The sequence below is a fragment of the Oryzias latipes genome, chromosome 20, assembly GCF_053564925.1.
Source record: "Oryzias latipes strain Hd-rR chromosome 20, Olatipes_Hd-rR_3.1".
Taxonomy (NCBI): domain Eukaryota; kingdom Metazoa; phylum Chordata; class Actinopteri; order Beloniformes; family Adrianichthyidae; genus Oryzias; species Oryzias latipes.
This window is the reverse complement of record NC_136256.1, coordinates 20,391,388-20,407,566: the sequence shown is the minus strand read 5'-3', so window position 1 is coordinate 20,407,566 and position 16,179 is coordinate 20,391,388. Positions and strand designations below refer to the sequence as shown.

Here is a 16,179-nt window from a genome sequence, read left to right as displayed (position 1 = left end):
ATAAAAAATAAGCTCAAAATTGCATTTCTGAGTATTTTCTTAATCAAATCATTGTGACTTAGGAGCATTCAAAAGCTTACCGTTGGAAAAAAACTCCATCGCTCCATTCTGATGCATCCACTTGTAGACAAATTGATCCATGTGCGCCTGTTTTCCTCATCCTAGCTGGCATCTGACTCAAAAGCATAGCTCCGATATTGTTTGCCATTTTCGTTGCTGCGAGGCTGTGAGCTAGCAGGACAGTGTGCAAACAGACTGTTAGGTTATGGGTAGCGGGAAGGGGAGCGGGGTTGCTCCTCGACTACAATCCCAGCCAAAACTCAGAGGCAAATTTCTAACAAACTACTGCTGCTCTGGCTAAAAACAGCATAATCATAATTAAAAGATCACTGAGAAGGCTTTTACAGTAGATCAAGAGATTATAAGAGTGGACCTTAAAATGTTTAGGGTTTATTTTACCTCTACCTCAGTTTATTTTAAAAGTTTTAACCTGTGATTTTATGTAATCTCTTAATGATTCTTACAATTTTCTTTGAAGTTTTTTATTGTTCATGTTTACAATCAGGTTAAGGGCTTAAAACTAAAACTTTTGATATTTTTGTGTAATCTTAACCTAAAAACTAATTTTGCTATATTTATATTGAATTATCCTCATCCTTTTTTAATATTCTAGTAAGGCAGTACAGACATATGGAAAGTTAAGGTGTTCAGTGTTTATTCAGTCTAAAATGAACTAAAAAATGACAGGTTGATAGAGCTCTCTTTGACTATTTAATTGATTAACAAATAAACGTCAGAACATTTAAGCTGGTAAACGACTGGTGGATGTGCAGTGTGTCTCCTCACACCTGTCTGTGTGATAGCAGATGCTGGTCTCTGCAGGACAGATTGATTTCTTTGTCAGAGGCTTTATAGCCTCTATCGGGGGCTCCCCTCAAACCTCCTCAGAGGACTCGAGATGTCAAAACTCGTCTGCTGTGACTAATCACGGCTGGATAAAGTGGCTTTGTGGCAGAATTTTTTTTTCTAATATGAAAGAGAGATCTGCTGACAGTTTTTATCCTTCTGTGAAAAGAAGCTATCAGCACTGGGCGAAGCCACTTCCAGTCACAGATAGGAGTCCAAAATGAGCCTTTTGTGAAGCAGGCTTCTATGTAATCCTGGAAGTTCTCTCCAAAACACTTCAACGTATCCAAATCAAACTATTAGGACTTTGATTAGCATTTATAGGATTCTTTCTCCTCATTTTAATCTTGTGATATTTATGAGGATTTCAGAACACGCTTCACAGTCCCATTGATTTTCTTCCATTTTGGGCACAAAGAATGACTTTTCATATACGCTTGTCAGAGACAAGTAATTCATCAGAGGTCTAACACGGCTTCAAGCTGGTCAACCACTATCCGAACAAGCTTCTGGAATAGAGATCTGCTGCTAATGCACGTGAACAGGCTCTGTGCTCCTCGGTGGCGAGCAGATGTGTCTGCCAGCGCAGTCCATTAGTCAGTGCAGTTGCATGAGATTGCTGCTGTCCCACCAGATCATCCATCTCGCTAATGGGGGAGAAAAGAGAGGGCTGGTTGACACAACAGTTTGAAAACCGGCGGACAGCACATGTGGTCAAGTTGTGTGAGGAATTGAGAAAAGCAGATGAGAGGACAGAGAAAAAGATGAGGTATGCTATTTAATTTAAATACAGCATGAGAGAAGAAGGCCAGGATTTCAAATGAAAAAGGCAGAAGTATTAAAAGAAAGAGATGAAAGTGGCTTTATCCTGGAGATCCTTTTAGATCATCTTTAGCAATAAACAGAAGTGTATTCACTTATAAGACCTAGCTCTGCTTAGAGCCAGGTAGACCCAAACCATGATACTACCTCTAAAACACTTCACCATGACCTATTTGAATCATTTCCAAAAGATGACCTGAGATTTATCTGTCCAAATGATGCTTTTTTGAAAAGGCAATTCCATCTACAGAACTGCAGCAAACTGGATATTTTCTCTTTTTCTGACCATTCTCTGTAAACCTTAGAGATGGTTGCGGGTGAAAATCCCAGTAGAACAGCAGTTCCTGAAATCATCAGGAACCATGGCAGGTTCAAAGTCACATCAGTCACCTTTCTTCCCCATTCTGATGCTCGTTTTGAACTGCAGCAGATTGTCTTGACCATGTCAACAAGTCTAAAAGCATTAAATAGGTTTTCAGATACAGATTTTAAAGTCAAAAATGATACTGGAAGAATCTATGTAACCGACATTTTGTGTTTGTGAACTTAAAAGAAGCAAAGAAGAGACAAAACACTTATTTCCACATTAACTCAGGTGGTTTTACTGTGTGTTATCCACAGAAATAGCCGGAGTCCTCATTGAAATCACAGCGAAGAAGAAGACACATCCTCCGTATCAGTGGACAAAGTGATCCAAGGTAGCGTTTTAGCAGAGAGAGTCTGCAGATATGTGGCAGACTCCCTCCACTAAAAGGGGAACACTCCAGAAACACAGGCATTAAAAACACCCAGTTGATGCCTTGGCAGGTCAATACAACACACACAATGGGTGTAGATGTGATCGACAAAACTGAGGGGAGGAGAGGGGGAAGAGGGGATCCACTGACACAAAATCACTGAAACGGAGAGGGTTCCCATTCACTGGAGAACATGCAGCCTGTATTCAACTTTGGACTTTTTAAGTTGAAAAGTTACTGGCATTAGAGAATGTGTAGCTACTTTTAGCTGCAGTCAATCAAGAACAGGCCTACTTTTGGTAAAAAAAATAAAAATAAAACACAAGGGGGCCCCTTTGCTGCTGTTCAGGTGATGCTCCAGTGAATTTATGCCAGTGTGGCTTCATATTAAAACGGGACTGGTCGACCCGAAGGAAGGAAAGGCTGCATCAACCTTCCTGGGTGGCCAACACTTTTACTGATTACTGCTAACACGACTTTTGTCTTTTTTTTTTCCACATTTTTGTGTCATTTCTCAGAATATGATAGTCTTATGAAAGTCATACACATCCATATAGATAGATGAACTCCTTTTTTTTTGTTTTTTTTATCCCCCCGACAGCATACAGGGTAAGCTGGGTGACTATATATGAAGACAACAACTACAACTTTCACAGCACTGGCATTGGTTAATTTTAAATACAGTACTCAAGCATTGTTAGATTAATAAAATAAAAAAAATAAAAAAAAGGAAACATAATACCCCCGGAAACATAAGCTACTGTATATGCAAGTTTATCCTTCCTTAATATGTTTCTTTTTGTATTTCAATGACATGATGTACATATTTGTTTTAACCATACCAACGTTTATCCAAAGGGACAATGGTCTATGTAGTGTATAACTTTGGATTTTTCTTGATTTCACACAGTACCATGCAATTTTCTTAATAGTTTGTACTTCATCTGTCCGTGTTGTCATCTAAATTTCAACGGAAATCATCAACAAATGTGTTAAGATAGCGTTGTCTTCACATAGACTCAGGTATTGGTTTATATACTCTGTTATTTCTCGGTGCACATCCACCCTATTGCATGGTTACAGGTTGAGCAGGAAACAGTGGCAATCGTGGTCTAAGATTGAGGGTAAAGGGGACGGGGCGCGAGTGGATAGCAGGGGTGTAGGGTGCAAGAGTTGGGGTACGATGAAGGAAAGGTTTGGGGATGTCAGCTCCTCGACGACAGCCTTTGAATCCTTGCAGACCTGAGTGGTGGTGCCTGAGTTAGTCTGTTTAATGTCCGTCCTCCCTCCCGCATGGTTCAGTGGTCTGAAAAGATAAATTAAACTGTGTTAGATGGGTGGGGGGGGTGGGGGGGTGGGGGGTTGCTTAGTGACTTCAGCAATGTTGCAAATGATCACTCCCTATCTGGGTAATTTGTTCTCTCAGGTTTATCAGGGGGGATTTCAAGGATTCACTCAGGCTTTAGGGAAAAATTCTTTAAAAATGAGTCATTCCTGAGGAGAAGAAAGCTCCCAGAGAGATTTCAAAACTCGCATCTTTGTCTTTGGACACTTAACAAGTCCTTGACCTCAATCCATGTTATCAGATCAACTGTGACTTTTTCCTGTCACTGAGTTAGTTGAGTTTTGTATTGCACAAGAGGCCAAGCGTGAGCAAGAAAAGAGGAGATTAACCCCTCAAGTGAAGGTATAATTTCTGCCATGTTGACCCCTCGTTTCTTTTGACAACACAAATGAGGCTGTTATAACAATGTGGTCATTTTTCTTTTCCTACTTTGCCCTAAAGGAGACACCTTTCCCTGGGCACACCTACTATGAAAACAGTCCATGATACTTAATCTCCTCCCTTGTTTCCACACAGCTTTTCTCCCCCCCCCCCCCTATTATACTCCCCAGTCTTTCCTTCTTCACCCCCTCCCTTCCTTGTCCTGGGAAGAGGCACCAGGAGAAACCCCTCATGTCTGTTTTGATTGGGCCTTACGGGCGATAGCTATCATGCAAAATATGACGCACTGACGGGAGCAGAGCGCATGTAAATGTCGACGCCCACCGCTGCTTTCCTAAGGAGGAAAAAAAACAGCGGAAGTGGCGGATGAATGTGTGGGAAGGGAGGTAGCTGATGACAAGCCAGCGTTATTGGCAGAGATTTAAGCCAAGGCGACACCTCGGGGTTGAACAATGAGAGGAGCTGAGGGGTGGCCTCGGATTTGGACATCATCCCTTTCCTACTGCACCTTGATGGGGCCATCCACCGGGTCCAGTCCCTGCTCCGACAGCTGTTTCAAGGCACTTAGAGCAGCCTGAGAAGAGAGGGAACAACAGATGGTCGTATGAGAGAGGAGGGAGGGAAAGTGGAGGATAGGGTGGGAAGAGAGTGAGTGTCACCCTTCAGCTGCTTTTCAAATAACACTTACTTTGGGAAACCTGATGCCAGCAGGACACTTTCCCTTCACTCTCTGTTGTTTTTGGTTTCTCTCCTTCGACTGTTTATCTAATGTTAATGGATAACGCTTCCACCTTTATATTTTGGCAGCTCCACATTTTCCTATATCCATCTGAGTGACTAAATTCACATGCTGCACACCTTGTGAGAACCAGCAACACTGGCGTAAAAAAAGAGCTGGAACATTTCATGTAACCAATGTTCCATATGTTTGAATGGATACTTAAAGTCTCACTCTGATTATCTTTTGATCGACTTTAAAAGCGTTCCCAGTAGGGTTGTGTATCTTTTACTCTCACGTGATTCGATACGCATCTCTATACATGGTCCACAAATCGATAAATAAAAGATTCAATCAATTTTGAGACAATACGATACAGCCTGATTCTTTTACCTAAATGGATGCAATCTAGATATTTATCATTAGGTGTAACTGTTAATGACAATGCATGCTTTTTAACAGAGAAACCCTCTATTTTTTCTTACTACCACTTTTTATTTTAAGCAACAAAAACAAAATGTCTCTGACATAACAGATTCAAATACAAAACGATTTTTGGTTAAAAAAAGTGTGGTTTACCAATTCATACAGGTACTGTTTGCTGTGGTGTGAGAGCAAAACAGGAAGAGAAACAGACAAAGTTAGCCAGAAACAAATTTTCTTACATCTAAATTGATTTTATAGCTCTTTAACAAAATAATCTTGCTTTGTGATTTTCAACCGATACTGCTGCTGCTTAATCAATTTTTCGATACGTATCTTCATGTTTAGTCAAAATCAAGAACCTGTGCTGTCTTCTAGGACATAGTTTCTGCAAAAAGGCAGTGCTTCATTAGAAATTTGCCTCTGAGTTGTGGGCGGGGACTGTGGGTGCGGAGAAACCCCGCCTCCTTCCTTTGATCCGTCTGTTTACACGCTCTACTGCTAGCTTGCAGTCCCTCACAGCCCCAACCTAACATTAGCAGTGTAACAAAAATGGCGAGCAACATTGGAGCCGTACAGTTCAGAGCCAGATGCCAGCTTGGACGACCAAACAAAGAAATTAATAGATCTATTTGACTGAAAGTGAATTAATCAGAATGGAGCGGAGAAGAGAGCTTGTGGCTTGCAGAAGTAGCTTTTACGTCACACCTACAAGCTTTTTTTCCAACTGGGCGGCCGTGGTGCAGCGGTAGGGCGGTTGACCCATGATCGTAAGATAGCAGGTTCGCCTTGTACACCCATGTGTCGAAGTGTCCTTGGGCAATACACTGAACCCCATCTTTCCTCTGGTGGTAGGTTGGCAGCAGTGTTCGGCAGCGAGGCTGCCACCAGTGTGTGTATGTGTGTGTGACTGGGTGAATGGGTCATGACTGTAAAGCGCTTTGGGCCTTGTAGGTAGAAAAGCGCTATATAGGTATACGCCATTTACCATAATTGTATTTAATTCCGCTATAATTCACAGCGGTTTGAATAAAGAAATACTCAGAAATGTAGTTTTAATCTTGTAATTCCTTCATATATGTCCTCCGTCATGAGAAAAATGGCACAAGAACATGTAAAAAACACAAAAAACACAATTTTCATGAGTCTTTAAGTCAAAATCACAAACAGTGTAGCTGTTAAAGAAAAAAAAAAATCCCTTCTTTCAAGCTTGGATCCAGAATTCCATGATGTGATTTCCTTCCCACTCATTCCCTGAAAGTGCATGCCAACTAGAGGGGCTGCCAGAGATGTTCGAACGGTCCAGAATGTTATCATAACAGAACACATATGAGGAAAATGTAGACCCACAAACTATGTAAGGTGATTGGTGTAAGCCTTGCCAGCCCACAGAGTCAACTTTTCCAGACATTTGAACAATGAGATGAAACCCCAAGTGCTAATTTACCCCTGGATAGAGCGGCACAGTCACTAACAAACTCAAAACGCCAAGTTGTTTTGTCTAATCCTGCTTGTTTGAGCCATACCACAGATCTTTCTTTTTCCCAAAGATTTGTTTCACATATGTTGACATCTTTGTGGGTAAAATATGTAGCTGGGGAGTATATATTTATGTGGAAAGTAATATACGTTGTTTTCCTGTACTGAAGTTTCAGATGTTGTCTCTCAAATATCTCTTAAGGATACTTGACACACAAAGGATGATGGTTTCTTTGCAAGGCCCACATCCCAAACCTTCTACCACCATGCATGAAAATGGATCGTTTTGCTTTTTATTTTTAGTACAAATCAAAAATAATGCAGTGCATACTTCTCTTTGACAAAAGAGACAAAAAGTCACAAGTGCCAAGGAGAAATAGTAAAGAAAAATAAGCTTGAAGTTTGGTTAAGGTAGAGGGAACTCTCTAACTTAAGCATAGAAAAGGTTTACGTGCAAGTTTGAGAAATAAATATTTTATCCACTCATTTTGATAATAGATCTTTTTGAAGTTGATAAAGTTAATTTCCTCTGTCCTTGATTGAACTCAAGTTTACAAGAACACAATTTACCTGCAAATAGAAATACACTTTCTGTTAGAAAATTTCCAGATCCCGTCCCTTGCTTTGTAGTAACCAAGACATTTTTCATTCTATTGAAACTATTTTTTTTGGAACTTTCAAATTCTCCTCTTGTATGTTGAAGTAACAAATGTTGCAGTTCCTTAAAATACCACTGGAGGCAGGTTTCAAAAGAGTGTAATTTGTTGAAAAGTCCAATTTTACACCAATAATATACAGTCTAGTGTTTGTTTTTCTATTCATGACAACTGTGGGAGCATATTAACTTAAGGAGGTGTTTTTTATTTAATTAGACCACACATTTGTTTATTTTTAGAGCTTTTTTGTTTTGATTGGCAGGTGGACAGACGTAAAGTTTTCACTTTACTTTGTCCCCCCCCAAAATCACCCTTTTTTGGAAGATGGTCAATCCACCTAAATGTCAAACTTTTTTGTTAAGCCTTTTTCATTCAGGTTGAAGCGCAAAGCACTGTACATTAAAAGCAAATAAAATGTTCATAACAATGGAAAATGTTTAAAAACAGAAACACATTAAAAACAGGATATTCACACAAAGGCTCCCCTTTTGCCCCTTAAAATGGTATATATGGTATTAAAGATTATCAGTGATTATCTATGGCCCTGCTGTAAAAAGAAAAAAACTGACTGACACTGAGAAAAAGATAAAAAAAACTTTTTTACCATTACTTATGTGCATTGAGACAAATTTAGTAGAAATGTCAAATTTACTACAATGTGCATCTTAATCTCTCCCAACATCTACATTTTATTTGTCATAGCTTATAGTAAGAGGCTTTTCTTTACCAGTGGTCTTTACTTTAAAGCAGATTAGCAATTAAAACATCTGAGAATAATCAAGTCATGCTTTAATTGTGAAAAGATTCGGCTACTTCCTTGTGTCTCATTGGTATGCTATGAGCACAGAAGGATGTTAGAACAATCTTTTCCACTTGTGTCCAAATTCATTTTCACAGCTTTTAACTTTAGACTTAGGGAAACATCAACCAGGATTCGTAATATATGACTGACAGGTGCAGGGGTCAAAACCTGGTTTGTATCCATCAAATTGAGAAGGGAAAAAAAGCAAAAAGAAGACTAATGTTTGTAAGTTAAAAGAAACGGACTACATTTTAACGTAAAAAAATATTCTTCATGGTTAATTTCTCAATTCTGTCTTAAAAGACTTTCAAAAATCAACTCAAGCTTCAGAAAATAGACAAAAATTGACAATTTATAGCACAAAGTGCTTTTGTTTCCTTTTTCTTTTTGGAGCTTTGACACCCAGTAAGACGTGGAGAATGATTATAATTGAAAAGATTCAAGGTGACAACAGGAGAAAGTGACAATCAAAGGAATGCGTTGCAGTTGTAATGTTCAAAATCAAAAAAATCTTTTTTTGAGACTAAACTAGGCAACATTCCTTAGAATCTTTCAAATAGATCAAGTCTTATAGTGGTAGTGAGATTTACAATTTTTATAAAAATAAATGAGGAAAACCCAAATAAAAATATTTTATTACCTTTCCACTTGATGAGTATCAGACAATTGTTTAGTTTTCTTCTGCAACCAATAAATTATAATTGTGGCTACTTTTCCTATTAAAATCTTGTTTGTTGTATTTATTTAATCAGTTTGGCACCTTTTATCTCCCTGAATAAATACCCAGAGACCATCTGTTGGAGTAGGTGGGGGAGTGATGGTAGTGTAGGGGCTGGAGATAAACAGTCATAAATCAGGTTCTCGACAGTGGCAGCGTTGCTGATATACGACAGGCAGGCATAAAGGCCCGGCAGCTTTGTGAAGGCCGCAAAGCCTAACACAAATACTCAGCCTATCTGTAGGAAAATTGGGCTGTGAAATAATTATTTTTTTAATGTGATAAGCTGACCATCGTTAGAGGCCGCGGTTACAACGATGCATCAGCACTCTGAGAGTTTGTTTAGTCTGAAGTCAGAAGGAGCAAGGTGGAGGTGTTCCATCTCTGTCATGCAACAAAGAGACTGAGATGTGAGTTAGGAGGCGATGCACACAGATGATGCTATGGGCCAGGTTTCTAACAAACAGTGGAATGACGAAGCCTAAAAAAATAAAAGGATCTAATAGAGGTTTTTGATTTTTATTGGGAGGACTTGAAAAGCTGTTTTCAAACTTTCTCAGTCCAGCTTTCAGCAGAACTGCTGCAGCTTTGACCGATATTCATTACTTGTTGTTTGTAGAAATGGACTTTGCTCGAAAAAGATATATACGGTAAGTTAGTTGAGTATTTTGACAATCTGATTAAAAAAACAAAAAAAAACAAATTTAAGTTGTAAATGTCAAAAAAATAAATCTGCCATTAAAAAAAAAAACTTTTTAACAACTAATTGATGAAATGTCTGTATAATGCCCTGAAAGTTTTGAATATGTAAGTCTTAAAAATGTATAAAGCAACAAATTATAAGTCAATCTGATGTTATGTACACACCGGGCATGTGATGTGTGTTGAAGAACCCAATGAGCATGGGTTCTAGAAAGTGGTCAGACTGGACTGTCGCAACCTGATTCTAGTTTATCTACCTACAGTTGGAAGAGGCTTGGTGCAAAATGTGGAGCGGAGCAAATCTCATGAATCTTGCTCCAGACCTTTTCTTTCACAGCTCTATTCTGATAAATGAAAGACTTGTTGTCATAGTTGAGGCCAGGCACAAACCACAATCAATAATTTCTCCTTTATGATCATTTCTTATTTGATAGGCATTTCCATGAATTAAAAAGACACTTCCCACACGTCACTACCAAATCTGAGTCCCTGATTGGTCAAAGTTCAGCTGGTTCAGCTTTCAATGCACGTCCAATGGCTGCACATTTTGTATGTAGAGCCTGAAAATGGACTTAAGAACTTATGTATCAATGCAAGACTTTTGAACGCGCAAGCCTTAAACATGCATATACATAGACCTTTCAATGGAAGTGGTTGCTTAGACGGGCGTTGCCAAGGCCAGTGTCAATGCAGCATAAAAGAAATACATATTTCAGATTTACCAACTACCACTAAATATTTATATGCAGCAAAACAAGCATTGATAATGTGCCAAATTCAAATATTTCTTCACCCTGTATCACTGAAACTACATTTCTGTCTTCAAAAGGTACCCACAGTTTTAGCCCCACACAGCACTAACTGCTCTGTTGTCACTCATCCCTTGTTCTTTGTCCTTACTTCAGATAACAATTCAGCAGTTGCTATTAATCCAACATTGGCAGCCAGCCTAACACACCACTAACGGCCGCTCCACACACAGGCCTGCCCATCTATCCACCTTGGTTTTTTGAGTTCAAAGGCTCCGTCAAACAGTGGTCGAATGTGACAGGCCCGAGAAGGTGCCATGGTGTGCTCCTGATGTGGAGTGACAAGGTCGTCTCATTTTTCTGGGCCTGCTGCGAACCTAATGGTTTCCCTGACAGAGCCTTCGCCTCCATCAGCAGCTAAGCCAAACAAAAGCCTGGTCCCCCAGGAGTCTGCAGCATCATCCTGATGGATCTGATGGATCTTTGGATCACAGTGACCTGACAACTCAGTACTGTGTAACAGCTCTCACTACTAGCCGGAATAAAATCATTCTAAAGTTTACTGTTAAGCTTAGTAAAATACTTATAGGCTAAAGGATCTGCCAGAAGTAGAGCTTAAAATCCACTGATTAAAAGTCCTTCAATCCCTCTTTCATCACCAGCGCCAGAAAACTGGAAGACTCCACATCAAATCTGAACTTTTACGTTAAAAAAACTAAAAGCTTCATTGGTAATCCTTCATTGTGCTTTGATGCTACATCAGAAAACGAATCACTGTCAAATATAAGAAAAACAGTCATTGGTTTATAGCTTTAGCCAGATATTTCTTGTATTTGGGCTAAAATCTGTCATCTAGACTGCAAGTGAATTAAGAAAGAAACATGCAAAGAGAAATCTACAAAATACATATTAAAGTGGTATTGTTTAATGATAATTTTACAAGTTCTTTTGGATCTCTGTAAGATGTGTCTGTAGTGTACTTCTGAAATGAAGCACTACCTCCTTAAAAGGGGTTTAAAAGACCTACCCCCCTACATTAAACAATTAACCCTAACTCCAATGCTTTAATGCACAACCACAATAGTTTCGTTTCACAAATCCAACTTTTATTCATTCAACAACTTGAGCAAACAATGGAGAGGATGTGCTGTAACCCAAACTTCTCTCTTTTGTTTGATCAACTGAACAATAACCACTCGTGCTGTTTTTGGGAAAACATGCTTACAGTTTGATTGTAATAATGCAAAAAAAAAAAAAAAAGTCTCTAATGTTGGGTGGCTGCTTTCAAGCTGCTACAATGAAAACATGAAGGGGATGCAGGACAGCTGCTTATGAGGATGATCTAAGGACAAGCACTAGACTAAACAATGACGGGAATGGATTTCAAACGGGACATTTTAGGAGGTAAGACTCAGAAAGTTGGAAAAATGAGTGCCCTGTTGTCAGAGAGGTTCTGAGGGTGGGTATGTTATGCTGGAGAGGGCTTGTTCAGGCTTCAAAAGGCTGCATAGGCCCTCGACAGGACTCTCTCTTTAGCGCAGCACTGTCAAAGCCAAATGTAATATGAGATAGAAGAGAAAAGAAACTGGGGGCCATGTTTTGTCCTGTTGTTCCCACATCACTTCAAGCCTTTCTCTTGAATGAATTTACTGCAAACATATTACAGAATTTCTCTTCTTTTTTGGTCATTCCATTGTAGGTTTTCTCATCACTCTGCCTAAGTTTCCACTAAATTCTTTTCTGTTCCCGCTGCCCACATCAAAACCCTGGACAGGGATCACTGGAACATTCCCGGACAGCTCGCAGAGAACACCTGTGTGTGCATGAGTGCTGGCAGTGTATGCCTCTATTTGTTAATGCGGTGTGATATGTACATGGATTCTTGAGTAACTACAGAGAAAACGTATTCAGATCTTCTTTCCAAATCTCTTCCTCACTCTCTCTCCAGATTTCACATCCTCTTCCACATCAGAGGCATGGATAAAGAGGCAGTGTGTGCCCGGCAAAAGCTGAAGTTTAGCCTGACATGACGTTAATTCCTCTGAAGTTCCACTTGATTTGTGCCGCTCCACTTCTTGTGCAACAGCATAGGTACTGGAAGTTACCGTTAAATAAACTCTAAGGAATCCAATTAGATTCCTGTGCACGTGCAAGTTATAAGCGCATGCCTTCACGTCATGGGGGGATCATAATTCATATAATGTATGGTGTTTTCATTTGTGTGACTCCCAGGAATAGCACAAGCACCAATAGATGGCTGTGGTAAGTTAGTGGGGTGAGGGGCTCCCCAGGGGAGCAGGTCGTCGCTGACATGGGAAGCCATAAATAAGGGCCTGGGGCGAAGCGCCATGTCATGCGTCATTTGGGTCGAAGAGGAGTGCTTTATCTCTCCCCACCACTGAGCTGCGGAGCATGGCACCTCCTATGGCGTAACACAAAACATATGGGCAGAGGGTGAGGGGCAGAAGCACCTCAGCATACCTTACTTCTGCACTGTCAGCAGAGCATCTAAAAAAAATAGGAGAAGATAAACTCAACTAACTTATATACTTTTGATGATATAGTCCTACAAGAACAACATAACCTGTTTGGTGCATGCCAGAGTTTGTTACATCACAAATTCTACTTTTGCATGGACAAAAGAGCAAAAGTCTTGGCACAAAGGTTTCCATTCACTTGAAAATGAACCCTGGCGTGGTTCATTGACAGTGTAAATGTAAAGGGACTCTTTAGTGCACAAAAGAGTGCATCCACACCTTTAGGTTTAAATTAGAACAGGGGTAATTTCCTAAGACAGTCTGCTTCTTTTTACAAAAGTAAAAGCTCGCCTGAACTCCTGTGCAAGAAGCGATTGTGATGCCCTTTGGAACAAGAGACTTAGGCTGAACCCAAGTTCATTTCCTAGCCTCTCGACTTCTCCCTATTGCTCCAATTGTAGGGGCATTTGAAGCAATTGTGGTATCCGAAAGCGTTTTTTTAAGGAGGAACCTTAGCGATTTAGGGCTGAGTATCCCTCGGCCGGTGGGGCGTTCCGCATCGTGCTTGTGATACGGAGGGGAAACGTATTTCTTCAAATGGGTGTGGTCTGAAGCACAGAAGTTTACATTTAAATGCAAGTAATGACTTTTTGTTTTTGCATGACTTATTCAAGTTATAAAACCGATGTGTATTTTCTGTGCGTTGGCAGCAACCCGCTAAGGAGATGACCGACTACTATTCATGACGTCATCGAGTGGTAATAACGTCTGGATTTGAAAACACAATTTTTCTATAACTCTCCGCTTGTAGGGCTAAATCTAGACGTAGGCAGAAGCTGTAGGGGTAGGGAATGAATTTGGATTCGGCCTTAGTTCACTTACTGAAATATTCAGGTGAGATGAACTTTAGTTTGAACAAAAACTTTTCGAGAACCAAAAAGCAGAAACAAAAAGCCAACTTCCTACAGCATAAATCTAAATAGGTGTGATGAAGAGTTGGGTAGAGGTTGGAACGTTTTTTCCTGTGCAGAGGAAGTGCAGGGGTATAATACTATAGGATAACCAAAGGATTAGCAGGAGTAGCAAGTGATCTTCTTAATGTCTTTTTTCTCATCCTGGTTCAGGTGATAATGCCCCTAAAAAATGAGTTATTGAAACTGCATGATTTTCTCTTCTTTTCTCGTCATTTGTGAAAGAAAACCAAACCTTAAAAAAAGAATTTATCAGTAGTAAAACAACCTAAAAGCCCAGTTTCAAAGAAAAAAATTCTGTCCGGATTCTCAATCTAAAAAAAAGCACAAATCAACATCTTGCAAGTAAATGTGATGTGGTAACAGGTTTACATTATAATACAAAGACAAGTAGAACCAATGAGTTATATTGCTAGATTTGTCCAAGATACGTGAGGCCATACTGGAAAGGTCAGTAAACAATGAGACACGGCATAGCAAATACAGTAAAATGACCATAGAATGCCTACTTTTGGTCCAATTTTAAAAAGAAAAAACTCTAATCATCTCAAATACAAAACCCAGGCTGTGGTATCAATGTTTTTGTTAAAAATGCAACAAATGAATGACATTTCAAACTATTCTTTAAATAAATACGTAATTACATAGGAAATGCATTGCATACCTGATAAATGGTCGTGATTTGATTTAAATCTACACACAGACTAAGATTTAGACAAACTGTTAGACTCCTCGGTCCAGGGGGGTGGCGAAACGGGCCGCAGCAAGCTGAGAACAGTGCAACCCGATCGACAGTCGCGCCAGTCCGGGGCCCCGAGGATGGGAATCACTGCACAGTGAGCATTTCAGTCCATGGCCCTGGTGCAGTGAAGTCCGGGGAGCGTTCGCTAGGGCCAGTCTCGAAGCACCAAAGTGGGGGATATGCACCTGGCAGTCTTCGCTCGCCACTACTGAGGGAATCCTGGTTGGTTTCTTTTCCTCTGGTTAGTAATATGCTTTAATTCAGCAGGCCATTCTCCAAAAAACAAAACAAGATGCCAGAAAATATGGAAATAGTGCGAAGTCTAAAGCTACCATTGACTTAAATAGACTACAAGATCAGCCCAAACGTTCACTATTCTGATAGTAAAGTCACTCAGATCTTCCTAAAATTTTTTCTATAAGTTCTCTTGTTAGCTGATAGTAATAATTTACTTGTGGAAAGTCACATCCTTGTTTTTCCAGCTCTGTTTGTGCAATTGTGGAACAACAGCAGTGAGTTGGCATCTCAACCTATTCAATATGGCGTTCAATTTAGCGTACGCCACAAGCTAGTATGGCGACTCTAGCCTATACAACTCATTGAGTGGAACCATCTAGTTTACGTCTGCATGCTGTGTGATTTTCCTGGGAGTTTGGTGTACTCGTCTCTGAAAGTAAATTAAATGAAGTAAAATTGTAAAATGTTTTGGGTTTTTCCCAACCAATGGCCTAAGCCTATTTAAGTAGGAAAACACAATGAAAAAAATTCAGCCGGGAGCATTACCTCAATCTCTGTCCAGCCACTTTACAAACTTTGCTGAAAACAGGTTTAAATGAATCATAATGCCCGACTTGGTACATCTAAGAATTTAAAATTAGTCTGGATATTAAAATAAAAGACTGTTTTCATAGGTCAAGCATGGCTTACATGTAAGATGAAACATCAACTGACCAATGGGACAAAGTATGATGCCCTAACTACTCATCATGGAAAGAGAAATGCAAGCCGTTCGGGGAAGGAACGGACTCTTTGTGTGGAATATATACTCATTCCAAAGTGATGCCGTCTCATTCCATGACCAAAGATGAAAAACTATCAAAATATTGTTAAAAAAATAACCATGGGGACTGCTTAGCGAGAAGGCTAACTCATTACAAGAATATTGTGATAAAGAATAAAAACAGCCTTAAGGTCAGTGACTCACCACTATGACAGCTGAGATGTTTCCCCAAAAAGGTTTCAAGAAATTTCACAGATAAATTCCCACCATTACACACTGACACCACCTGAGTAATGAGACATAATCTGGGTGGACTGTGCTTTTATTACTCATGGAAAGATGCTGAAGTGGTTTCACTTTGTACACATAAAAATTGTGTTTATAACACAGAATGGAAAGATTGTTGCTTTAAGGGTATTTTACAATTTATAAGTCATTGTACAGGTTTTTATGAATGATCAACAATACAATAAAAATATAGTCCAATTGTTTATATTTGTAGATATTTTAAATAATGTCCCTTTTCATGAGAACTCCATGATGAGGACAAG

The 16,179-nt window shown here is 39.6% G+C and overlaps 1 protein-coding gene across 1 annotated transcript in view; it reads right to left on the bottom strand.

Annotated features, from left to right (window-relative positions):
- Positions 1–2,303: 2,303 nt before the first annotated feature.
- stau2 (staufen double-stranded RNA binding protein 2) overlaps positions 2,304–16,179 on the bottom strand; it is a 101,985-nt gene continuing 88,109 nt past the window's right edge. The window contains exons 14-15 of the mRNA XM_004081251.5: positions 4,700–4,765; positions 2,304–3,771 (exon numbers count right to left, since the gene is read on the bottom strand). Of these exons, the coding sequence (XP_004081299.3) occupies positions 3,736–3,771; positions 4,700–4,765 (102 nt within the window). The 3' untranslated portion in view covers positions 2,304–3,735. The remainder of the gene's footprint in view (positions 3,772–4,699; positions 4,766–16,179) is intronic.